Genomic DNA, 25,147 nt, shown 5'->3' with positions numbered 1-25,147 from the left:
TCCCTAGTAGTGATTGATCAAACGCCACTACCTCTAATGCTAACATTGGAGATTGAACAGGTGGTAGTGGTGGGATGTTGGTATCTCCGGTGGACACACCACCTTATAACATATAATGAGAGTTGCCCGCGTTGGTAAGATGGCCTTTGTCGGTCTTAGCGATTACATACAACTATCAGCGAGCCATGTTGAAGATAGTTGTGACAGAGGAGGCAAGATGGTTGAAACCAGACACAATGTTCATCAAACTCAATGGACCCAGCCTTTTTTGTGGATGAAGGAGTTGGAGCTACGGAAGCAATTATTAGAGACGAATGAGGTATTTTTCCTTGCAGCTCACTGTAAGCTTATCCCCTATGCAGCGGACGCAATGATATCAGAGGCAATGGCGATGAGGGACAGACTGAACTTGGCAAACAACATACGGTTCCAGCGGGTTGAAGCGGAATCCGACTCTCTAACGGTGATCAACTGTTGCTCCTGTCAAAGTACTTGATGGGACGTGGCGGCAGCGATATTCACGGAATGTGTGGACATCTCTACCTTGATTGGAAAGCTCAACTTTAAGCATTGTCTTTGATTAGCAAATCAAGCGGGGCATGTGCTAGCTAGTTTTAGTATTGTAAAAAAATTTCTTCTAGTTGGACTAACGAGCCTCTAGATTGTTTGGTCAGCAAGCTCGTAGACGATGCATCTCTGTTAATTAATCAATAAAGCTAGCCATGATGGTCTTTCTTAAAAAAAGCGGTAGAACGCTCAGCACTCAGCATCTATGTGTAACTCAAAAAAAAAAACGGCTATGTGTGAGGGGATGAGCGGAGAGTAGAGAAAGAGACACAGCGTCAGATGAAGCCTTTACAGATAAGGAAGCAGAGGCCGGGGAGACAGGAGCGACGTGGGTCTATGAATACCTAGTACGTCGCTCGCAGCCTTGTTGACTAACCGGAGAAAAATATATAGTACCCACAAAAAAGGAGAGCGACTATTATCATCGGACATTGGTGGACACTCGAGTGAAGCTTTTCTTCGTGCGCACGCGGACTATAAATACCGGCCTTGGAAGTAGGATAGGCAAGCAGCACAGCAGGACACACAGTTCTGAAAGCCTCATTTCCCAAGAAAATAAAAGCTCTCAAACCCTCAAATATCAGCACAACCAGATATACCCATGGCATTCTTGGGTAGTAGTAGAGCTGCCGGCCGTCTCATGGTGCTCCTCCAGATGGCTCTCTTCGTCATCGTCTCGGCGCTCATCATGAACAGCTCCTTGTGCCTTGCAGCGGCCGGCCAGGACGACATTGCAGGTCAGACCGTGCTTAATTCCAAACTGGCTGCTATTGTTGAAACTCCGCCCACAGGATTGATCATATCACAGTACGACAAACACACGCACAAAAAACTTTTATAGCCAAGGACTCTTGTCGTGCCCTTTGTTTCTCCTCTTTTTATTTTCTGTTTTCTCCACGTTGATACTACAAATCTCACGTACCAGTACGCATATATATATATATATATATACATCGTCTCAGCAAGGACCGGACATAGTTTAAACCGACTCCAACACATATATATACGGCAACCGATTCGAAGTAGTACTTGTACGGACACAAGTTACTTTCCTAATCTAATGACCCGGCAATGCTGATTACAATTACTAATTCTATCACACGCAATTGACCAAATACAATTCTTAGACGGACTATGACACCTAGACCAGACTTGTAACCGGACTCAACTCTAACTGCTTAAACCAACTACTCCTGCATATACACGTATACTATCAGGACAACAACTAAACTAAGACAAGATTATTCTAACAATCTCTCCCTAATCTTGACTTGTCATCTTCTCGTGCTCTTCTTCATCTTCACTAGCTGGAGATCCACGACTTGACGATCCAAACTCCAACGTATGATCCGGACTACTAGCCCACACGGTCACATCTACGCGTGCAACGTGCAAGACTGGACACATCATCAGTCTTCATGTCGTACAACTTAACTGGTCACTGTCCCACTACATGTCGAGCTTAATCTTCAACTGTCATATCCGTACACTAAGTATGACCCGCCCGGAAACATGCAGTGCCTCCTTGCTCTGCCATGTTGTGCCACCGCCATTGCTTGGCCGCTGCCTTGCACTCGTCCGCACCATACTCCTTGTACTTACTCGCAATAGATCCACTCTCCACTGCTCGCACACCTCCTCGCTTTATGATGGTTTCACCTACCACCGTCCGCCTTCGGCATCACACCGAACCCACGCTGGCCGCAACCAGGACACTCCACGAGGACATGGACTTGACCCATGGAACACCGTGCACAACGCTTCCACTTAAACGAATCCACACAGAGATGAGCACTTGGACATGACGACGACTCACACACGCAACGACGACGACTGACTGTGCAAACTCGCACGACTCCTTGCTCATCCGACTCCCCCGGACTATGACCTTGATGAGTCCAGCGCCACACCTCGGCACCACCTCTCCCATCAACGATCTTCCTCCACCGCCTTGCCGACGACAGCCCGCCGTCTCCCTCCATGTCGCTCTGTTGAACGACGATCATAGAATCTCCTGATCGCCGCATCACCCAGCGACTTCATCGCCCACCCCGAGGCGCTAGTAGGTCGCCACCCCGGGGCAAGCGCAGCTTTAAATCGACCTTGCTCTGATACCAATTGTTGGAACTCCGCCCACAGGATCGAACACATCACAGTACGACAAACACACGCACAAAAAACTTTTATAGCCAAGGGCTCTTGTCGTGCCCTTTGTTTCTCCCCTTTTTATTTTCTGTTTTCTCCATATTGATACTACAAATCTCACGTACCAGCACGCATATATATATATATATATGCATCGTCTCAGCAAGGACCGGACATAGTTTAAACCGACTCCAACACATATATATACGGCAACCGATTCGAAGTAGTACTCATACGGACACAAGTTACTTTCCTAATCTAATGACCCGGCAACGCTGATTACAATTACTAATTCTATGACACGCAATTGACCAAATACAATTCCTAGACGGACTATGACACCTAGACCAGACTTGTAACCGGACTCAACTCTAACTGCTTAAACCAACTACTCCTGCATATACACGTATACTACCAGGAGAACAACTAAACTAAGACAAGATTATTCTAACAATCTCTCCCTAATCTTGACTTGTCATCTCCTCGTGCTCTTCTTCATCTTCACTCGCTGGAGATCCATGACTTGATGATCCAAACTCCGACGTATGATCCGGACTACCAGCCCACACGGTCACATCTACGCGTGCAACGTGCAAGACTGGACACATCATCAGTCGTCATGTCGTACAACTTAATTGGTCACTGTCCCACTACACGTCAAGCTTGATCTTCAACTGTCATATCCGTACACTAAGTATGACCCGCCCGGAAACATGTAGTGCCTCCTTGCTCTGCCATGTTGTGCCACCGCCATTGCTTGGCCGCTGCCTTGCACTCGTCCGCACCATACTCCTTGTACTTACTCGCAATAGATCCACTCTCCACTGCTCGCACACCTCCTCGCTTTACGATGGTTTCACCTACCACCGTCCGCCTTCGGCATCACACCGAACCCACGCTGGCCGCAACCAGGACGCTCCACGAGGACATGGACATGACCCATGGAACACCGTGCACACCGCTTCCACTTAAACGAATCCACACAGAGATGAGCACTTGGACATGACGACGACTCACACACGCAACGACGATGACTGACTGTGCAAACTCGCACGACTCCTTGCTCATCCGACTCCCCCGGACTATGACCTTGATGAGTCCAGCGCCACACCTCGGCACCACCTCTCCCATCAACGATCTTCCTCCACCGCCTTGCCGACGACAGCCCGCCGTCTCCCTCCATGTCGCTCTGTTGAACGACGATCATAGAATCTCCTGATCGCCGCATCACCCAGCGACTTCATCGCCCGCCCCGAGGCGCTAGTAGGTCGCCACCCCGGGGCAAGCGCAGCTTTAAATCGACCTTGCTCTGATACCAATTGTTGGAACTCCGCCCACAGGATCGAACACATCACAGTACGACAAACACACGCACAAAAAACTTTTATAGCCAAGGGCTCTTGTCGTGCCCTTTGTTTCTCCCCTTTTTATTTTCTGTTTTCTCCATATTGATACTACAAATCTCACGTACCAGCACGCATATATATATATATGCATCGTCTCAGCAAGGACCGGACATAGTTTAAACCGACTCCAACACATATATATACGGCAACCGATTCGAAGTAGTACTCATACGGACACAAGTTACTTTCCTAATCTAATGACCCGGCAACGCTGATTACAATTACTAATTCTATGACACGCAATTGACCAAATACAATTCCTAGACGGACTATGACACCTAGACCAGACTTGTAACCGGACTCAACTCTAACTGCTTAAACCAACTACTCCTGCATATACACGTCTACTACCAGGAGAACAACTAAACTAAGACAAGATTATTCTAACAATCTCTCCCTAATCTTGACTTGTCATCTCCTCGTGCTCTTCTTCATCTTCACTCGCTGGAGATCCATGACTTGATGATCCAAACTCCGACGTATGATCCGGACTACCAGCCCACACGGTCACATCTACGCGTGCAACGTGCAAGACTGGACACATCATCAGTCGTCATGTCGTACAACTTAATTGGTCACTGTCCCACTACACGTCAAGCTTGATCTTCAACTGTCATATCCGTACACTAAGTATGACCCGCCCGGAAACATGCAGTGCCTCCTTGCTCTGCCATGTTGTGCCACCGCCATTGCTTGGCCGCTGCCTTGCACTCGTCCGCACCATACTCCTTGTACTTACTCGCAATAGATCCACTCTCCACTGCTCGCACACCTCCTCGCTTTACGATGGTTTCACCTACCACCGTCCGCCTTCGGCATCACACCGAACCCACGCTGGCCGCAACCAGGACGCTCCACGAGGACATGGACATGACCCATGGAACACCGTGCACACCGCTTCCACTTAAACGAATCCACACAGAGATGAGCACTTGGACATGACGACGACTCACACACGCAACGACGATGACTGACTGTGCAAACTCGCACGACTCCTTGCTCATCCGACTCCCCCGGACTATGACCTTGATGAGTCCAGCGCCACACCTCGGCACCACCTCTCCCATCAACGATCTTCCTCCACCGCCTTGCCGACGACAGCCCGCCGTCTCCCTCCATGTCGCTCTGTTGAACGACGATCATAGAACCTCCTGATCGCCGCATCACCCCGCCCCAAGGCGCTAGTAGGTCGCCACCCCGGGGCAAGCGCAGCTTTAAATCGACCTTGCTCTGATACAATTGTTGGAACTCCGCCCACGGGATCGAACACATCACAGTACGACAAACACACGCACAAAAAACTTTTATAGCCAAGGGCTCTTGTCGTGCCCTTTGTTTCTCCTCTTTTTATTTTCTGTTTTCTCCACATTGATACTACAAATCTCACGTACCAGCACGCATATATATATATATATGCATCGTCTCAGCAAGGACCGGACATAGTCCAAACCGACTCCAACATATATATATACAGCAACCGATTTGAAGTAGTATTCGTACGGACACAAGTTACTTTCCTAATCTAATGATCCGGCAACGCTGATTACAATTACTAATTCTATGACACGCAATTGACCAAATACAATTCCTAGACGGACTATGACACCTAGACCAGACTTGTAACCGGACTCAACTCTAACTGCTTAAACCAACTACTCCTGCATATACACGTATACTACCAGGAGAACAACTAAACTAAGACAAGATTATTCTAACAATCTCTCCTAATCTTGACTTGTCATCTCCTCATGCTCTTCTTCATCTTCACTCGCTGGAGATCCACGACTTGATGATCCAAACTCCGATGTATGATCCGGACTACCAGCCCACACGGTCACATCTACGCGTGCAACGTGCAAGACTGGACACATCGTCAGTCTTCACGTCGTACAACTTAACTGGTCACTGTCCCACTACACGTCAAGCTTGATCTTCAACTGTCATATCCGTACACTAAGTATGACCCGCCCGGAAACATGCAGTGCCTCCTTGCTCTGCCATGTTGTGCCACCGCCATTGCTTGGCCGCTGCCTTGCACTCGTCCGCACCATACTCCTTGTACTTACTCGCAATAGATCCACTCTCCACTGCTCGCACACCTCCTCGCTTTACGATGGTTTCACCTACCACCGTCCGCCTTCGGCATCACACCGAACCCACGCTGGCCGCAACCAGGACGCTCCACGAGGACATGGACATGACCCATGGAACACCGTGCACACCGCTTCCACTTAAACGAATCCACACAGAGATGAGCACTTGGACATGACGACGACTCACACACGCAACGACGACGACTGACTGTGCAAACTCGCACGACTCCTTGCTCATCCGACTCCCCCGGACTATGACCTTGATGAGTCCAGCGCCACACCTCGGCACCACCTCTCCCATCAACGATCTTCCCGCCGTCTCCCTCCATGTCGCTCTGTTGAACGACGATCATAGAATCTCCTGATCGCCGCATCGCCCGCCCCGAGGCGCTGGTAGGTCGCCACCCCGGGGCAAGCGCAGCTTTAAATCGACCTTGCTCTGATACCAATTGTTGGAACTCCGCCCACAGGATCGATCACATCACAGTACGACAAACACACGCACAAAAAACTTTTATATCCAAGGGCTCTTGTCGTGCCCTTTGTTTCTCCTCTTTTTATTTTCTGTTTTCTCCACGTTGATACTACAAATCTCACGTACCAGCACGCATATATATATGCATCGTCTCAGCAAGGACCGGACATAGTCCAAACTGACTCCAACACATATATATACGGCAACCGACTCGAAGTAGTACTCGTACGGACACAAGTTACTTTCCTAATCTAATGACCCGGCAACGCTGATTACAATTACTAATTCTATGACACGCAATTGACCAAATACAATTCCTAGACGGACTATGACACCTAGACCAGACTTGTAACCGGACTCAACTCTAACTGCTTAAACCAACTACTCCTGCATATACACGTATACTACCAGGACAACAACTAAACTAAGACAAGATTATTCTAACAGCTATTGCATTTTTTGTTCATCATTATTAATGAAATTGAATGATTAACTAGATTTGCGTTTCTTGTCCAGGCTCTGGGTCTCGGTGTATCGGACAGAAATGCTCTGGGGGAACTCATTGCTGCCGTGGTGTACCACTGGTTGGTGACCGACCCTAATTAGCAATAGATTAGAGGTGGGCGTGCGGCAAGCCGTGTGACACATGAGAATTATCATCGAGGTGTAATGTAGTGAGCTTAGTCATAATTCGAAAGATACTAGGGATAGGACCCATGAGTTGGTTATCACTGACGTACAAACCAGTGAGATTAATCAAACTCCCAAAAGTATTGGGAATAGTACATATTAGTTTGTTATAGCTAAGATCCAACTCTTCCAGATTCACCAGGTAACCTAGTTCCCGAGGAATACACCCGGAAAATGTATTATTCCACAGATACACTTTCGTAGATTCACTAGGTAACCTAGTTCTCGAGGAAGATATTGAGAGATCTTATTATCATGAAGGTAGAAGATCGTGAGCTTTGTCAAATTCCCAAAGGTACTGGGAATGGAACCATTGAGTTTGTTCATGTTAAGATACAACTCTTTTAGATTCACTAGGTAACCTAGTTCTCGAGGAATATTGTCCGAAAATTGGTTATGCCATAGGGCCAAGACATTGACGTTAATCAAACTCCCAAAGGAATTGGGGATGGAACCTATCAGTATATTTTTGCTAAGATCCAAATCTTTTAAATTTACATGGTAACCTAGTTCTCGAGGAAGATATCCAGATAAATAATTACCAGAAAGGTACAAGATAGTGAGTCTAGTGAGATTACCTAAATTTCTTGGAATGGGGCCTGTGAGGTTGTTGCTAGAAAAATCTAACATGGACAACTTATTTAGGTAGCCTAGTTCGCCGGGGATGGGACCAGACAAGTGGTTGGCAGACAAATTCAGCTTCACAAGACCCTCTAGTTCTCCTATTTGCCTTGGTATTTCACCGAAGAGTTCATTCTGTTGGAGCATTAAGTACTGCAGCTTTGTCAAGGATGCTAAAGCAGGTGATAAAGGGCCCCTTATCTGATTGCGCCGAAGAAGCAGGAACCGGAGCTCTTTGAGGGACACAATGCTCGGAGGGATCCTCCCAGTGAGCTTGTTGTGCGAGAGTTGAACGCTTGTCAGGGTTTCCAATGCCGTGAAGTTGAGGGCGTCGAGATCCCCTCTCAAACGCAGCCCACGTAGAGAGATCCCGGTGATCACCTCTTGGTGACTTACTTGATGCTTGCGGCACTTGATGCCATACCAGCTGCAGGGCCGTGTGCTAGTATTGTTTCCCCTTGACCAGGATTGCAGCTGGGCTGGCTGGCTTTGGAGCGTGGCTTTCCAGGCAAGGAGCGCTCCTGCTTGATCTTGCAGGGATGGCACTGCCTTGGCCTGGAGAAACGTGGCAAGTAGGAGAGTGAGTGAGACGAGCAGTAGGAGAGGGGAGGCCTCCATGGCCAGTCGCATAGCAGGAGTCTGTGGTAGGAGCTGGCTCTGAAGTGTATGCCTGTGATTGTGGAACCACACCTCAGTATATATATATATATATATATATCCCAAGTTCCTGGCAGACGGCTCATTTGGCCATTTCGCCGGCCCCGGGTACGTCTGGACGACTGTCACCCAGTCATGCGAAACTTCGTTCGCTCGGGTCGCGACGACACAAAGGTCCTCAGCAAACTAATTTTTTTTGGCCGGGGGTCATCCTCCTTTTCTAAAAAAAAAAAGCAAACTAATTTTACAGAAAAAGTATCGCGCACTCGCCCGTGAGCCAGTCACGGTCACCTAGTTGTCTTTGGTCGATCGTCTTGGTCGCCCACTCGCCGAAAGAACGTAAAATTCTGATTCTTGAAGACACGCTCGTCAGGATGGACATTCTTTGCAATATAACAGTACAATTTTGGATAGCAGGTACTGAGCTTTCGGGAGTTTAAAAACAAAAAGGTCACGTACTGTTCCTCGTATATATACCTCTTGCTTTGTTGCTCTTGCATTACACGGAAACCACCATAGAAAAGCTGAGCATTGGATTCGCGTGCTGCTCATTTCTAGAAAACTTGAGCTACAAGCTGCAAGTGAGCTTGAACCCTCCTTAGAAAACTTGAGTGCGGTCGTCCCAAATTGTGACCCGATGCTAAAGCTACATGCATATCACACTCAGGTTGAGCTGGAGGAGACAACTACTACCTTCGTCCCGAATTACTTATCGCTCAAATGGAAATATCTAGCACTATTTCATTGCAGGATACATCCATCTGAGCGACACCGACAAGTAATTCCGGGCGGAGGAAGTATAGTTTTAGCGGAGCTCAAGTAATATTGACCATAAGTAGCTCTCCACTGGAGTTTCCCAGAGATTTTAGACATGACAGTATTTTTAGACGTCACTGTTTATTTGTGAAAAAAGGACCTAGAGTTTGCATATAGTTATCGGCAGTATTGTCCACAAAAACAACGTACGTCAGAGATTTTAGACATGACAGTTTTTGCAATGAGGTTTACAGAGTGGTTTCAAAATGCTTGGCCAATCGTTACGGCCGTGCTGCAGGATACAATATAACTAATCCAGATGGCTTTCTCCCCAGGGCGAATGATCACAGAAAACATCCATTTGGAGTGCATTCAAGCTATACAAAAAAGGCATATATGCTAAAGAAAAATTCCATGGCTACAAGCTTGGCATGTACAAAGCTAGCTTAATTATGACACATTTGATTATACGCCACGGGAAAATGTTATGTGCCGAGTGTCAGGTTGTTTGCTGAGTGTTTTTCCATGGGTACTCGGCAAACGAGTCCTTTGTCGAGTGTCTTCTTACCTTCTCTAATTCTTTGTTGAATTTCAATTAGAAATCCATTGATTGACTACATTGCATTAGAGATCTGGTGCACTAGTTCCAACAATTAAAAGTAAGTACTTGACTGTCTTCTAAGATAATTAGTCCAATGCTAAAGGGTTTTGGATAAAGATATTTTCCGACCAATAAATAGAAGCAACCTGGAGAGATGGCTGAGTGGACTAAAGCGGCGGATTGCTAATCCGTTGTACAACTTTTTTGTGCCGAGGGTTCGAATCCCTTTCTTTCCACTCCCTTGATCATTTGGGATTTTCGAATTGGAAAGAATTCTAACCACCGGATTTTCTCATAGATGAATGTACGAAACAAATCCAATTTGTAAGAAAAAATAAAAAAAGAATTTTTACTCCTCGCGTCCAGGTTCCGCCCTGGGTCATTAGATAAGAATCCATCTGAAATCAAAATCCTAATCTCAGTTTCTTATAGTCTCTAGGTACGATTGACCAGGAAGAGTACATGACAATAATGTGTCGATGCCGTCAAAAGAAAATAAGCCTATATATGATTTGATTTGGTAGATCATGATAATTCATTAGATAAGTCCGTACAACTCTGGCATGCACGCACACATGCCTATAGGGTCTAGTCTAGGGGCACTTGAGCTTGCCGTTCTTGGAGTTTTTCAAGTTGGCATAGCAGGGGCATTCGTTACGGGTCGCCTGGCTGGTGCCGGAGGGGACACAGTTGCACTTGCCGCAGCAGATGTTGCACATCCTGTTGCACATCTTGTTCTTCCAGTTCTTTGCACACCGAGCCTTGCACGCCGACGGGCAATCTGCACACAGCAAAATTCATATCAGTTTCTTATAGATGAATTGTACGTGCATATTGTCATCCATTTAATCAGACGAAATATATTATTAGTTGACCGGGGACATATGCATGGATTCACGTCCGTACCTATCTTGGATGACGGCTGCGCATCCACAACCATGAGAAGCACGACAACAATGAGGAGGAGGGTGACGGCGGCGAGAGGCTTGGAGGATGCCATGGATGGGGCTCGCTGGTTGAGGAGATTAAGTTTACAAGCTTGAGTCAATTGTTGATCGAGTATGCAACTTGGCCAGGCGAGCAGCATATATATACAGATGAAATGGAGCAATTAACGGGCATGTAACTTCTGATTTGATCTCATTTGCTGTCATTGATAGAGTGTACGTTGGGGTAAGGATTAACTAGAGGAACATAAAACGCTAATTAGGATGGCTGCAGATCGAGCAATAAACTGGCATTTGTCTCCATTTATGTTTCCCATCACCTTAAATCAGTTTGCTACCTTAATTGTGTGGTCCGAATTAATTTATACCCCTAAAAGCTTGAAAGACATGTGGAAAAGTTTAATTCCCTACCCATGCACGATGGATCGTTCGATCTGGACGGCAGACAGTTTTGATTGTTCCCCAAGCTTTCCTTTTGTTGCACTAGATGTTGTTTCATTGTTGTTGTTTTTATACAAAATTGTCGTTTCATTGTTGTTGGGCTGATGGTCCCTTGGAGACAAAATGTACAAAAGAAAATTCTTCTTTGGGTCATCGAACATGGTTCAAAATCCCCCATTGTGCATGCTTTTGCGTACCGTCACTAGTCCCTTATGAACCGGGACTAAAGGCCCTTTATCTACTAGTGTATCTTCGGAGGGACCGGCGGCGGCGAAGCTCGTTCCCTTCTTGAAGGCGTCGTCGCGGCTCTCATTGCCCGTCGTGGTGCTCTAGGGGAAACTCTGATCCTCGGATCGGGCGGTGGCGGCGCTCCGGTGTCGTTCCCTTCCTGAAGGCGCCGTCTTGAAGTCCACGGTTCGTCATATGTGGCTTCACCTCTTAGTGTAGTGCTTGGATTGGTGTTGCTGCGCTCGGCGCTTATGTATCCTGCCTGGGTGCGTGTGTGCTTGTGTTGTGAGGGTGTGCACTTGTATTGGATGCTGTTAATCATTGCTTTATATATAAAGCGGGGCGAAAGCTTTTTTCGGTAATACTACTGTCTTTTTTGTTCCTAAAAACGAAAAAATATCAATTTTGTAACGCAAATACATCTCAATAACTGCTATAAAAAAAATTCGGATGTCGACAGAGGAAGAGAAGTGCTACCTCTGTTCGGAAATAATTGGACTTATGTGTTTGTCCCAAGTAAAACTTGTTTAAGTTTAACCAAGCCAATATGTCAAATATTTTTTAAAATGTGGTCCCTTGCGACCCGATTTACAACACGCCCGTAAAACAAGACACACGGGGTGACATGACAATCCACATAAGAACACACACACGCCGCCGGGGAGAAAAGTGTCGTCGAGGTTGCCACCTGGCGCCATCGTCATCACACCTTCGCGAGGGCGACTCCGACTCCACCATCGACGAACCATCGAAGAAGCTCTCGCCACAGATTAATCTCAATGGAATTACTTACGACGTGTGTTCCCATACTATGTGTATTTCGTATTGTACACCATACCATATCTTCCATAGAGCTGGTCATGCTTAGCAAATTCAATCGTTGAGCTCGGGGTGTGGACGTGATCCGTCATTTCTTTTCCTTGGTAGATGTTGTCGTGGTGCCAGAAGTCGGTGATGGGTGTTGGTGTCAAGCTCAGAGGTTTCTTCAGTCTTGTTTATAATTTTACTTCTTGACCAGTGTTCTTTTGTGTAAAGGCTATCGTTTTACTATTTGTTTGGTTTTGTTAGGTCAGTGTACACATGGTTTGTAGTATGATCCTTATTATGATATATAAAGGAGACACATATTATCACGCAAAACCTAAAACTCCAATTATTTTGGAAGAGTATATAGGTACCAGGGCGGGGTTGCCTGTGCCAGCAACCGATCAAAATCGCATGATCGGGCGTGCGGAAAGCCAAATAAATAGTTTTAGTCACCCGTCCAACGTTATGTGCGTGCGGCTGGATTCGGCGCCGCGTCACCGTGCCGTCTGGTGGACCGCGTGGCCGGCCGGTCAGCCGTCGTACCATCATCAGCCGTCAAACATTGCGCTCGCTCCGTGACCGTACGTTTCATCTCCGCTAGCTCCACGTCCGCCTGCACTGGACGGCAGGATCCGTGCGCCCGTCGCCGTCCCACTTTTCTTCTCCCGCCCGATCGGACTGACCGACCAATGAGCACCTCGGCCTCAACAGCACGTGCGCACTCAGATCTCACTTGCATAAAACTACTCTTTTTTCCCGATATCATAAGGCTAAAGATCCATGTATTGAAAACGTTGATCAACCCTTACAAGGCCCGTCACTACCAAAAAAATTTAAACTACGTCGTGGAAATGCACGTGCGACGTCGTCTTCCTCGTATACCCAGCAGCGGCGCGGCGGGAGCAAAGCTCGACGCCGCTTCCATACCTTCGAAACACCATTAAAGGTGGTGAAAAGGTCCTTGACACACCAGCTGAAAAGCCGCCTTTGATGATTCACCCGTATAACACGAAGACATGATTAGATCCACCGTCCGGAGGAGCAACAACCGATCGACGGCATCGCCGATGAGGCGAAACCAGGTGTCACGAAAAAGCCGAGACATGTCGTTCTAAGGCAATGATAATAATAAATAAACGAACAAACTTTGGATGAATAGGAGAATAGTGGTAAATACCGTTTCTTTCTACTTTCTGTTACCATTAAGGTAAAATAACCAGTTCGGGACTTCCTATCCAAGATATGCGGATGTAGCTCCGATAGTAGGGTCATCAGCTATCAGACTTTGCGGGCTCGCTCTGCTCGTGTGGTGTGATCTCCAAATGGAGCACGCCGCTCCACGTCCTCTCGACGACAAGATCCGTACATCCGCCCCAGTTTTAAATTTTCTTATGAGGGAATGCCATCTAGCGATTGCTCCTGAGGAGAGAATTCAACGAACCCTCTCATAGGCAACGGATCAAGATCTGAAGCTGAGCGAAGAATGGACTAAAATAAATAAACGAAATGCCACCATTCCAAAACACTAAAGCTGCCAGCCGCGTCGACCACCCCTTACAAGGTTCGTCGCCATAGAAAGCCAAAAAGTTGCGTTGTTGAAATCCATGTATTCCTCGTGCACCCGTCGCGTCGTCTGCAAAACTCAACGCCGTTTCCGAGCCTCCGGAACACCATGATAGATGGCAAGAGGTCGTCGACGGCGGCGGCCAAAAAGCCGCATTCACAAAGACCACCTGCATAACACAAAGACATGGTCAGGTCCAGGCGCTCAGGAACGAGCAGCGACCGAACGGCCGGCCGCATCGCCGTGGAGGCATGGGTTGAACGTGCGTTTATATATACGTGTACGCACGTGAGCATCTATGTATGATTATGCCGTGTTATTAATAATTAAATAAAGGGAAACAAAAGGAAGCAAGGACGGCACGTATGGTGGTCATCGTCGGGGTGACACGACACGAGAGGAGCGTACGTACACGTAGACATAGGTAGCAGAGGTGACGGAGACTGTGGTATCCCCAGCCCACCAGGGTTCAAATCCCGGTGCTCGCATTTATTTTTGGATTTATTTCAGGATTTCCGACGATGCACATTCAGTGGGAGGAGACGTTCCCGTCGACGACGAGATGCTTACGATGACTTCATAAATTTCAAAAAGATATGCCGGCTCGATCTTTCGGAGGTGCTCATAGGGGTAGGGTATGCGTGTGTGCGTTCATAAGGGTGAATGTATGCGCGTGTATATGAGCGCTTGTGTCTGTACAGATGTTAAAAAAAAGGTGACGGGATTGTTATGGGCGGCAGGTCGTAGGTTACTGTTTGATTGATGGTACTTTTTGCAAGTACTCCTACGTACGTGTAAATAGAAGAAAGAAAGGAGATGAAAGGTGCCGCTACCCGTTTTGGTGGAGCGAGCGGAGGTGAGACCCATGGGTTCCTCGTGCTCCCGGGTCCGAGGTGGTCCGGTCCGCGCGTGTCCGAGGTGTGAACCGGTCCGGTCCACCGCGCCGCTCGCTCAGCTCCTTCCTCCCACCACTGTCCACCTCCGACCCGACCAGACCCGAGCGAGCGAGACTGTGGACGCCGTCACAGGCACACGCAAAAGGTAAAAGAAGAAAAAGAAGCCCGGCCCAGCGCGGACCACGACCCAGCCGAGCCCGCCCGCCACGAGGAAGAATCCAACGGAAAACCCTATTTGACTGCGCAAGCAGTCGAGAGATTTGGGCCGGCCATGTGTAGCTTACATACAACTTTCTGGTTCCGGTTTTGGGAACCTTCCAGAGGATTCCCAGCTGGTTTTTACTGGTTCGGGGATCCTTCTGGAAGGTTCCAGAACCGTTTATTATTTTTCCTTTAAATTTTTCGTTTTTCTCTTTCCTGTTTTTTCTCTTTTCTGTCCTTTTCTATTTTTTCAGTTTATTTTTTCTTTTCTATTTATTTTTGTTAAGAAAAAATCAAGTTTTTTGCCAACTTTTCAGAAAATAATAAATGTTCGTATTTCTTTAAAAAATCAGTTTCCAGATTTTCTTCCTCTATTCAAATTTTGTTTCGAAATTCCAAAAAAAATAAGTATTTCAAAATTTGTTCACTTATTTTCAGAAGAATGTTCGAACATTCATAAAAGATAAAAATTGCTGAACAATTTTACAACTTTGTTCACGAATTTGAAAATTGTTCACGTTTTGAAAATTTGTTCTCAAATTCTAAAAAATTGTTCAAATTTTTATTTTTGTTGACAAATTTAAAATATGTTTGGGGTTTGAAATAATGTTCTAGCTTTGTAAATTTGCTCAGAAGTTCAAAATATGTTCAGGTTTTAAAATATTGTTCGCAAATTCATAAAATGTTTGAGTTTTGAAATGATTGTTCCAACTTTGAGAAATGTTTCTTGTTTTCAATGTTTGTTCCCTTTTTTCGAAAAAAAAAGTTTGTGTTTGTTACAAAATTGTTCGTCATTTTGAAAACTTTTCTCGTTTGCAATTTTGGGATTTTTTTAGAAACTTCATGTTTTATCGCTGTCGTTGTTGTTTCTTTTACTGTTGCGCTGAAATTTGTTTTGAAATTCAAAAAATTAATTCGCATTTTTATTTTTGTTCACAAATTTGAAATATGTTTGTGGTTTGAAATAGTGTCTAGCTTTACAAATTTGTTCAGGGAATTCAAAATATGTTCAGGTTTTAAATTTTTGTTCGCAAATTCATAGAATGTTTGAGTTTTGAAATAATTGTTCGCAATTTTGAGAAATGTTTCTTGTTTTCAATGTTTGTTCCTTCTTTTCGAAAAAAGATTGTGTTTGTTACAAAATTGTTTGTCATTTTGAAAAATGTTATCATTTGCAATTTTTGGATTTTTTAGGAACGTCAAGTTTTATCGCTGTTGCTCTTATTTCTTTTACTATTGCGCTACAAATTTAGCGGAAGAGCTAGCTGGCCACAACGGCTACCGTAGCGCGCTCGAGACTGTGAGGTCACCGGTTCTAACCCCAACACCAGCGCTTATTTTTTCATATATTGCACATGCCGAATGGGTCGGCCCAGGTTTGCCACGCCTGTGCGAAACGTCGACGCTTCTTTTTTTGAGAATCATCATCATGAGCCTTTATTAATCACCCCACAGTTGGGATTTCATCAGAGATTACATGTAAGATGCACTCGGGGGTTCAGACAACCAAAAATTACAAAGTTCGGAACTAACTCCTTCTCTAGCTAACAAATGGGCTCCTCGATTCCCAGATCTACGAATCGCGAAACCTCAAATCCTTCGAGTGTCCTTCACAGTAGCTTGATCTCCTCAATGACCGGGCCTGCTGCACTCAGGTTCTTAGTTTGTTCGTTAAGCATTAGTGCAACATATCGACAACACCAGCGTTTTGCTATGTTTGCGCTTATTTTTTCATATATTGCACATGCCGAATGGGTCGGCCCAGGTTTGCCACGCCTGTGCGAAACGTCGACGCTTCTTTTTTTGAGAATCATCATCATGAGCCTTTATTAATCACCCCACAGTTGGGATTTCATCAGAGATTACATGTAAGATGCACTCGGGGGTTCAGACAACCAAAAATTACAAAGTTCGGAACTAACTCCTTCTCTAGCTAACAAATGGGCTCCTCGATTCCCAGATCTACGAATCGCGAAACCTCAAATCCTTCGAGTGTCCTTCACAGTAGCTTGATCTCCTCAATGACCGGGCCTGCTGCACTCAGGTTCTTAGTTTGTTCGTTAAGCATTAGTGCAACATATCGACAACACCAGCGTTTTGCTATGTTTGCGCTTATTTTTTCATATATTGCACATGCCGAATGGGTCGGCCCAGGTTTGCCACGCCTGTGCGAAACGTCGACGCTTCTTTTTTTGAGAATCATCATCATGAGCCTTTATTAATCACCCCACAGTTGGGATTTCATCAGAGATTACATGTAAGATGCACTCGGGGGTTCAGACAACCAAAAATTACAAAGTTCGGAACTAACTCCTTCTCTAGCTAACAAATGGGCTCCTCGATTCCCAGATCTACGAATCGCGAAACCTCAAATCCTTCGAGTGTCCTTCACAGTAGCTTGATCTCCTCAATGACCGGGCCTGCTGCACTCAGGTTCTTAGTTTGTTCGTTAAGCATTAGTGCAACATATCGACAACACCAGCGTTTTGCTATGTTTGCGCTTATTTTTTCATATATTGCACATGCCGAATGGGTCGGCCCAGGTTTGCCACGCCTGTGCGAAACATCGACGCTTCTTTTTTTTGAGAATCATCATCATGAGCCTTTATTAATTACCCCACAGTTGGGATTTCATCAGAGATTACATGTAAGATGCACTCGGGGGTTCAGACAACCAAAAATTACAAAGTTCGGAACTAACTCCTTCTCTAGCTAACAAATGGGCTCCTCGATTCCCAGATCTACGAATCGCGAAACCTCAAATCCTTCGAGTGTCCTTCACAGTAGCTTGATCTCCTCAATGACCGGGCCTGCTGCACTCAGGTTCTTAGTTTGTTCGTTAAGCATTAGTGCAACATATCGACAACACCAGCGTTTTGCTATGTTTGCGCTTATTTTTTCATATATTGCACATGCCGAATGGGTCGGCCCAGGTTTGCCACGCCTGTGCGAAACATCGACGCTTCTTTTTTTTGAGAATCATCATCATGAGCCTTTATTAATCACCCCACAGTTGGGATTTCATCAGAGATTACATGTAAGATGCACTCGGGGGTTCAGACAACCAAAAATTACAAAGTTCGGAACTAACTCCTTCTCTAGCTAACAAATGGGCTCCTCGATTCCCAGATCTACGAATCGCGAAACCTCAAATCCTTCGAGTGTCCTTCACAGTAGCTTGATCTCCTCAATGACCGGGCCTGCTGCACTCAGGTTCTTAGTTTGTTCGTTAAGCATTAGTGCAACATATCGACAATCCACTTCCAGATGCACTTTAGAGGCTCCCCTTTGTACTGCAAACTGCACAGCCTTTTGACAGGCCACGATCTCAGCAACTTCAGGGTCTGAAACATGAGGGAAAACATAGCCGGCTCCTCCCCTAAAAGCACCACCGTGGTCCCTAAGGACCACCCCTCCGCCGCCACGGCCCTGCAGTTTAGCCATTGATCCATCAGAGTTTGGTTTGATCCAGCCTTGCTCCGGTGGGCTCCATCTCGCGGCCAGTGTCGGAGAAGGGCGCTTCGGTTGCCTTGTATGAATACTAGCCCATTCTGTCATGTGTTGGTGCACTGATTCAGCAAACCATCTCGGATCAACAATTCTTTTGCCATCTCTTTGCTCCCTGCGGCGCTTGTCCCCTTCCTCCTCCGTTCGTCCAATTCCTGCTGCCTTGCATCGGCTGGACTCTGCTGCTCAATCTATCTCATCTCGTCCAGACGACCTGGTCTTATAGCCATCCAACAATAGGTTGGTTCGCGGATAATAAATTTGTTGATTATAATAACTTGGTCACATCGAAACTAGTCCCTCAATTCACTTTTGTAAGTCGTTTGAGACAACTGAAAATAGGCTGCTTTGCACGCTGTTTGAATTGTCTTAAGGGAGTAAGGCGTTTTGATGACCGAGCTCCATGGAGCCCTTTATTTTTAAAATATAAAAAATTCAAACTTTTCAACTTTGAAAAATTCTGAAAAAAATATATGCAACTGTACAAGGATGAAATGTATGTGTGTGTAAAAATTCAAGAAGAAATACTTTGAAATGCGACCTATACAAAAAAAACGAATTTCTGGACTTTGCGGACGAATAGTATTATATGTTAAAAAGCCACATATTTGTCTGTTTTGCACAGCCTTCATTTCAGCGTATTTCGTCCTAAAAATTTACACACATGTGTCTTATGCCTCCATGCATATCTGTATTTTTTTTCAGATATTTTTTGAATTGTAAAAATATGAATTTCCATGAATTTTGTGTTTTTCCAAAAACCAGCCACCGTGGAGGCCAAGCTTCAAAAGGCATTTTCAGTCTTTAGGGCCTTATAAAAGTAAACAGAGAGAGTATATCGGAAAGTACGCGCGGAAAGGCAAATTAAAAAATAATTTTGTTCACCTCCGTCGAGTCGAACGTGCGGCTGGATTCGGCGCCGCGTGGACCGCGTGGCCGGCCGGCCAGCTCCTGTACGTAGGGTCAAACATTGCGCTCGCACCGTACGTATCACCCCCTGGACCGGACGGAGCACATCGCTCCACGTCCGCCTCGACGGCAGGATCCGTACGTCCCACTTTTCTTCTGCCTGCCCGGTCGGTGGGCCGTGGGCACCTCTGCCTCACCAGCATCTGCGCACTTTAAATCTCAGTTCGTTTGTCTTAAAAAAGAACTTCAATATCAGTTCGTAAAACATTTTTTTCCTCCTAATATAAGGCTTGCGACAGGAGCAAAAATTATACCACTAAATTCGTATTTTGATACGAATTCAATGGAAACACGAATTCAATGGTACAATTTTTGCTCTCACCGCAGTTGGTCTCGTTGGTTAAATTTTAGATCAAAGTTAGATCTCGGAAAGCACGGGCGCACTGCAATATGGAATAGAGTGAGTATAAAAATTAAAAATTGTGCGCCTATCCCTACGACATCAACGACGCCTTCCTCATGTGCTCGTCGACGGTGCGTCGTGAGCCAAGCTCGACGCCGCTTCCAAACTCCCGACACACCATCATATAGTCAACAAAAGTCGCATATGAAGGGACCACCCGTATAACACGAAGACATGGTCAGATCCACCACTCCAAGACAAGCAGACGGCCGACTGCATCTCCTATGCATTGCATGTAGGTTATCGTCGTTGTAGGGCAAAATAAAAAGCGAGACGACAGTACCGCACAACACAACAAGTGTGATACGTATCGCCTCCTTCGGATATATAGACACATCGTCGCAACGTTGAGTTGAGGTCTTGATCCCCTCCCAGTGCCGCTAGAGAGGGCACGGAACCGGCCGGCGGCGGTCAGGGTTTCGGGAGAGGGAGCGGCGGGCTTTCGATCCGTACGGGCGTGGTAGGCAGCAAGTTTGGGTACGCGCCATGGTAGCGATGTACACGCTCTTATATTTCTTTATAGAGGGAGTACGATCGAAGTCGCTCACATAGCAGATTATTGTTACGGGCACGCAACGCATTGTGGTCGGACGGAGTGAGCTCTCTCTCTCGGTGGTGGTAGGTCGCGGGTCGTAGGTTACTGCCGATTGATTGATGATAGTGCCAAGTAGTAGTAGGGAGGGAAGAGAAAAAAAAGGAGGAGAGACCTGCACTGCACGTTGGTTAATGCAGAAGAGAATGGGTTCCTCGTGCTCCCGGCTCCGAGGTGGCCCGGTCCGCGCGTGGCCGAGGTGTGAACCGGTCCGGTCCACCGCGCCGCTCGCTCAGCTCCTTCCTCCCACCACCGTCCACCCCCCGACCCGACCAGACCCGAGCGAGCGAGACTGTGTACGCCGTCACACGCACAAGCATAAAGAAAAAGAAAAAGGAAAAGAAGCCCGGCCCATCGCGGACGACGACCCGGCCCTGTAGTGGACTGGACGGAGGAAGAATCCAACCACCTACGTTCCCCAATCCGTCCTCCATCCCATCGTCCCCAGCAGTATATCAATGGCTCCCGTCCCCCCGTGATCCCCATCCACCAATCAAAATTCCCCTTTGCTGCTCGCTGCGGCGCTTGTCCCCTTCCTCCGACCGTCCGTCCGTCCGTCCAATTCCTGCTGCTGCCTTGCATCGGCTGGACTCTGCTGCCTGCTAAATCTATCTCCTTTCCTCCCAACGGCCTCCTGGCCTTATCCCCAGCGCGCACCGCACCGCACGCATCTCCCGCGCGCCACACATTCCTCGCCTGCGCCTGCGCCCACAACCCTCTCTTCTCCCCTCCCCACCCCGCCCCGATTTGGATTCTTCCGCCGGCCACCTCCCTCCCGCTGCTGTGTGTGGTGTGCGCAGCGCGCGGTTTCTACTAGGCCCTCGCCGCTCCAACCAGGGGGCGGCCCTGCCCTCTCCACGCACCACCCACAAAGGTTTCTTCTTCTTCTGGTGCGCCCGTCCGTCCGTCCGTCCGATCCACACACCCAGGCGTCTCCTTCTCCCTCCCTGCTCTTCAAGGCTCTATCTTGCGGAGGTGGGACAACAAGATGTCGGTGCTGGCGGACATGCTGGCGGAGATCTTCCGGGAGCCCACGCTGGCCGGGGTGGCGCGGGAGCTGGCCACCCTCGCCGCGCCGCTCTGGCTCGCCGCCCTCGTGGGCCTGCTCATCGGCTGGGCCTGGCGCCCGCGCTGGGCCGCCGCAGTCGTCGACGTCGCCGGGCACCAACAGCAGCCGGTGCCGGCGGCAGCGGCGGCGCAGCAGGCCCCTGCCCCGCAGACCACTGTTGCCGACCACTTGGCCGTCGTACCTAGGTGAGGAATTACTCTGTGTTTCAAGAAACATATCCTCCTGCCCCCAATTGGATTTGGGGCTTCTGATTGATTCAGTCCCTTTACTGAATTCTATCTAATTTGTGTGGGTATATAGAGCTAAGGCGGCCTCGCTGGCGCCGGTGGAGGAGGAAGAATTGGCGGTCAGCACCCCGGACCTGATGCACCTCCGCAGGGTAGTCGAGGAGAAGGACGGCGGCCCCGCCTGGACGCACATGATGGACCGCACGCTCCCGACATTCCGATACCAGGCCTGGAAAAGAGAACCCCAGGTATGATATGAAGCCTTCCCAGAGCTTTTTAGTTGAGCAGCAACTGTAGAACCCAAGAATTTTGTCTGTCAACTCTTTCAAAGTTGATTCATACATAGCCTTAGAATTTAACAACATATATAGGTGTATCAACTTGTCAAAATTGTGTCAATTATTGCACTACTGTTTTTGGATTGATGACAGTCAGTTGTTGTAGATTTGTGAGATTAGTTGTAACGAATTTCGATTCAGTAATTCAGTGTTTAGACATAGAAGATACAACTATCCTAGAGCTCATGAGTTAAATGTTTGCACCCTCTGTTTCATTCCAGAACGGCCCGCCGCAGTACCGCAGTAGCACTATCTTCGAAGACGCGTCGCCGGATGTTGTCAGGGATTTCTTCTGGGACGATGACTTCCGGATCAGCAACACCTGGGACGATATGCTTCTTGAGCACGAGACGCTGGAGGAGTGCACAAAGACCGGAACGATGGTTGTCCGCTGGGTCAGGAAGGTGAGCTTATCTGCGTGATATCCCTCCCTGGCAGCCCTTGCGGAATTCATGGCAAACCATGTATCTTTTGCTTACACTGCTTGCCTTGCCTTTGCAGTTTCCATTCTTCTGCAGCGACAGGGAGTATGTTATCGGTCGCAGGATATGGGCATCTGGAAAGACCTACTACTGCGTTACCAAGGTGTGTGATGAAGTGGTATAGCTTTATATCTGTTAGAAAGCTGTTATTGGGATACACGTTCATGCGATTGCTTTTACAGCCATGTTTAGAGTTCCTTTGCGTAATGGATTTGAGTTGGGCACTGTTGCTGTTTGTTCCATCTTCTCATTTGCAAATTTGGAAAAAAGATTTATTGCCGCTTTCTCTGTGTTTGATTATAAGATGCACTGCATTCTATATCTATCTGTGCCAAGCATACTCTTCTTTCTATATCTGTAGTTTCTCACATACATACATATAGGCTATCTCTAGTTTAGATGCCATACATTTAGGCAAAACAGATCACTAAATGTCTTACTGCATTTTTTTCAGAGCAAGTATTGCTTTATTTAGCCAAACAGATCATTAAATGTCTTCCTGCATTTTTTTCAGAGTGTACCTCGTCCCTCTGTTCCAAGGAGCAGCAAACCTCGCCGCGTGGACCTGTACTACTCTAGCTGGTGCATCCGTCCAGGTATTATTCCAGTTCCTTCCATCGCAGGTTCCTCATCACTAGCTGATTTTGCTAGGCCAATGAATTTACACCTGTTCCATTTTTATCAGTTGAATCAAGAAATGGTGATGGTGCGATGACGGCATGCGAGGTGCTCCTGTTTCATCACGAAGACATGGGTATCCCATGGAGCATCGCGAAGCTCGGCGTGCAGCAGGGTATGTGGGGCTGCGTCAAACGGATAGAGCCTGGCCTGCGGGCATACCAGACCGCGAGGGCCGCCGGGGAGCCCATCTCGAAATGCGCTGCGATGGCACACGCCAACACAAAGTTTGTCGCCGACGAGCTCACCGCTTCAGAAAACAACACCGAGGCCGGTTCGACCAGCAACAACGCCCAAGCCGAGAAGCCAAAGCACTGGACGGGCAACCTACCCAAAGTCTTCGTGATAGGCAGCGTGGTCGCCCTGGCTTGCACCTTCGACAAGGGGCTACTGACCAAAGCCCTCGTATTCGGAACGGCGAGAAGGTTTGCAGGACCAGGAAGAAGATAGGAACCAAACATCGACGATCCATGACGCGCATTTGTTCCGATGCACAACCGAGCGACGCTATCCGGCATAATTGTTTTCGGTCCTGAGACGCTCGCGCTTGCAGATGAGGACGAGGACGGCGTTTGCTCATGCTAGAAAGCGTCTGTAAGCAGGCTTTTGTGTACATACTGCTGTAGCTGCAGTCTGTGAAGCTTAGAGCTGATTAGGATATAGAACCATGATGATAATGAGACTGAATTGTATTGGATGCTGAGACATGGCCATCATCATTATGATGATGTACTGCAATGAATAAGGCTCATATTTTGGAGGTGCTATAAAAATATAGTGCTTTTTGTTGGTTAGTTGCTAACAAGAATTTCTTTCTTGCTTTGCTCGCTGGTGACATGTATGCATACGCATGTGTTGATTTACCTATGGTTGGTGTTGACATGTTGATTGGCCTTTCCTGTTGAATATTCTTCAGAGACATCTGTGTCCGGTTGGATTGTCAATCTTCAACTTTCTTGTTTCAGACTAGCATTTTCGGTCAAAATGTCGGAAAAATGTCATACTTAGGTTAGGTGATGCTATATGAACCTGCCAAGTTTCAACTTTGAACTCTGCTGCTTTTGGAATCTAAGAGAAAGCAATTTCAAATGTTTTCGTGCCACCAAATTCCAATGTTCTCATACGACCAAAGCGATGACTGAATTTGATCTTTGAATTTAACGCATCATATGTGGTCGCCTCCCTGACATATTTGCAATGTTTTCTCAAAATTTCTCCAAATGTTGACGACTCCACTGTTAGCATTCAGCACCTTAGGTGAGATAATTTTCCCCATCAACATAACACATGTTAAATGACTCCTTCAGGCAGACTAAAATGTTCTTCAACATACAACTCTGACCGCTAATTCCGGTCATAATAATATATTACGAAACCCAGGAAAAATTACATTCCACAAAACAACTTCCCATGGCAAACCTATTTACAAGAGGGGAAAAAATGCGGGAAACACTTCTAATCTATTCATCGTTTGTCGTGGCAGTACAAGCAACACGAGAAATAACAAAAATTAAACATTCTCCAAAAACATCACCACCACCAGATCAATATGACACATGTGACCAAGATAAAGGAAAGAGGGAGAGAATAGTACTTGCCGTGCTCTCCTTGTTTCCTTTCCACTTTCTCCCAACTGCTTGCTGGCCCATCCTTTTCCCTTTCCCAAAGCAGTGGTGGTGCCATGCTAGTCAGGGAATAAACGTTGCTTGACACACCATGATTCTTACCATCTTATCCCTCACTCACAAATCAATGCTAAGAACTGGTTTCCCCGACAAGTCAATCCG

The 25,147-nt window shown here is 46.9% G+C and overlaps 2 protein-coding genes and 1 pseudogene across 2 annotated transcripts; 1 reads left to right on the top strand and 2 right to left on the bottom strand.

The window, feature by feature from the left end:
* Positions 1-7,345: 7,345 nt before the first annotated feature.
* LOC147982736 (uncharacterized) lies at positions 7,346-11,923 on the bottom strand. Its single transcript, XM_087542667.1, has one exon. The coding sequence runs from the start codon at positions 8,625-8,627 to the stop codon at positions 7,524-7,526; it is 1,104 nt and encodes a 367-aa protein (XP_087398793.1). The 5' UTR covers positions 8,628-11,923; the 3' UTR covers positions 7,346-7,523.
* Positions 10,605-11,011, bottom strand: LOC147982737 (cypmaclein pseudogene; annotated as a pseudogene).
* A 9,132-nt stretch (positions 11,924-21,055) lies between the features above and the next one.
* Positions 21,056-24,154, top strand: LOC125534991 (uncharacterized). The gene is made up of 6 exons (XM_048698051.2): positions 21,056-21,820; positions 21,936-22,110; positions 22,422-22,604; positions 22,702-22,785; positions 23,197-23,278; positions 23,368-24,154. The coding sequence occupies exons 1-6, from the start codon at positions 21,555-21,557 to the stop codon at positions 23,808-23,810; spliced, it is 1,233 nt and encodes a 410-aa protein (XP_048554008.1). The 5' UTR covers positions 21,056-21,554; the 3' UTR covers positions 23,811-24,154.
* Positions 24,155-25,147: the final 993 nt, after the last annotated feature.

Source organism: Triticum urartu, chromosome 2A, assembly GCF_056163025.1.
Source record: "Triticum urartu cultivar PI428250 chromosome 2A, HENAU_Tu73, whole genome shotgun sequence".
Lineage (NCBI taxonomy): Eukaryota > Viridiplantae > Streptophyta > Magnoliopsida > Poales > Poaceae > Triticum > Triticum urartu.
The sequence above is the reverse complement of the archived record's forward strand: the minus strand, read 5'-3'. Positions and strand labels throughout refer to the sequence as shown.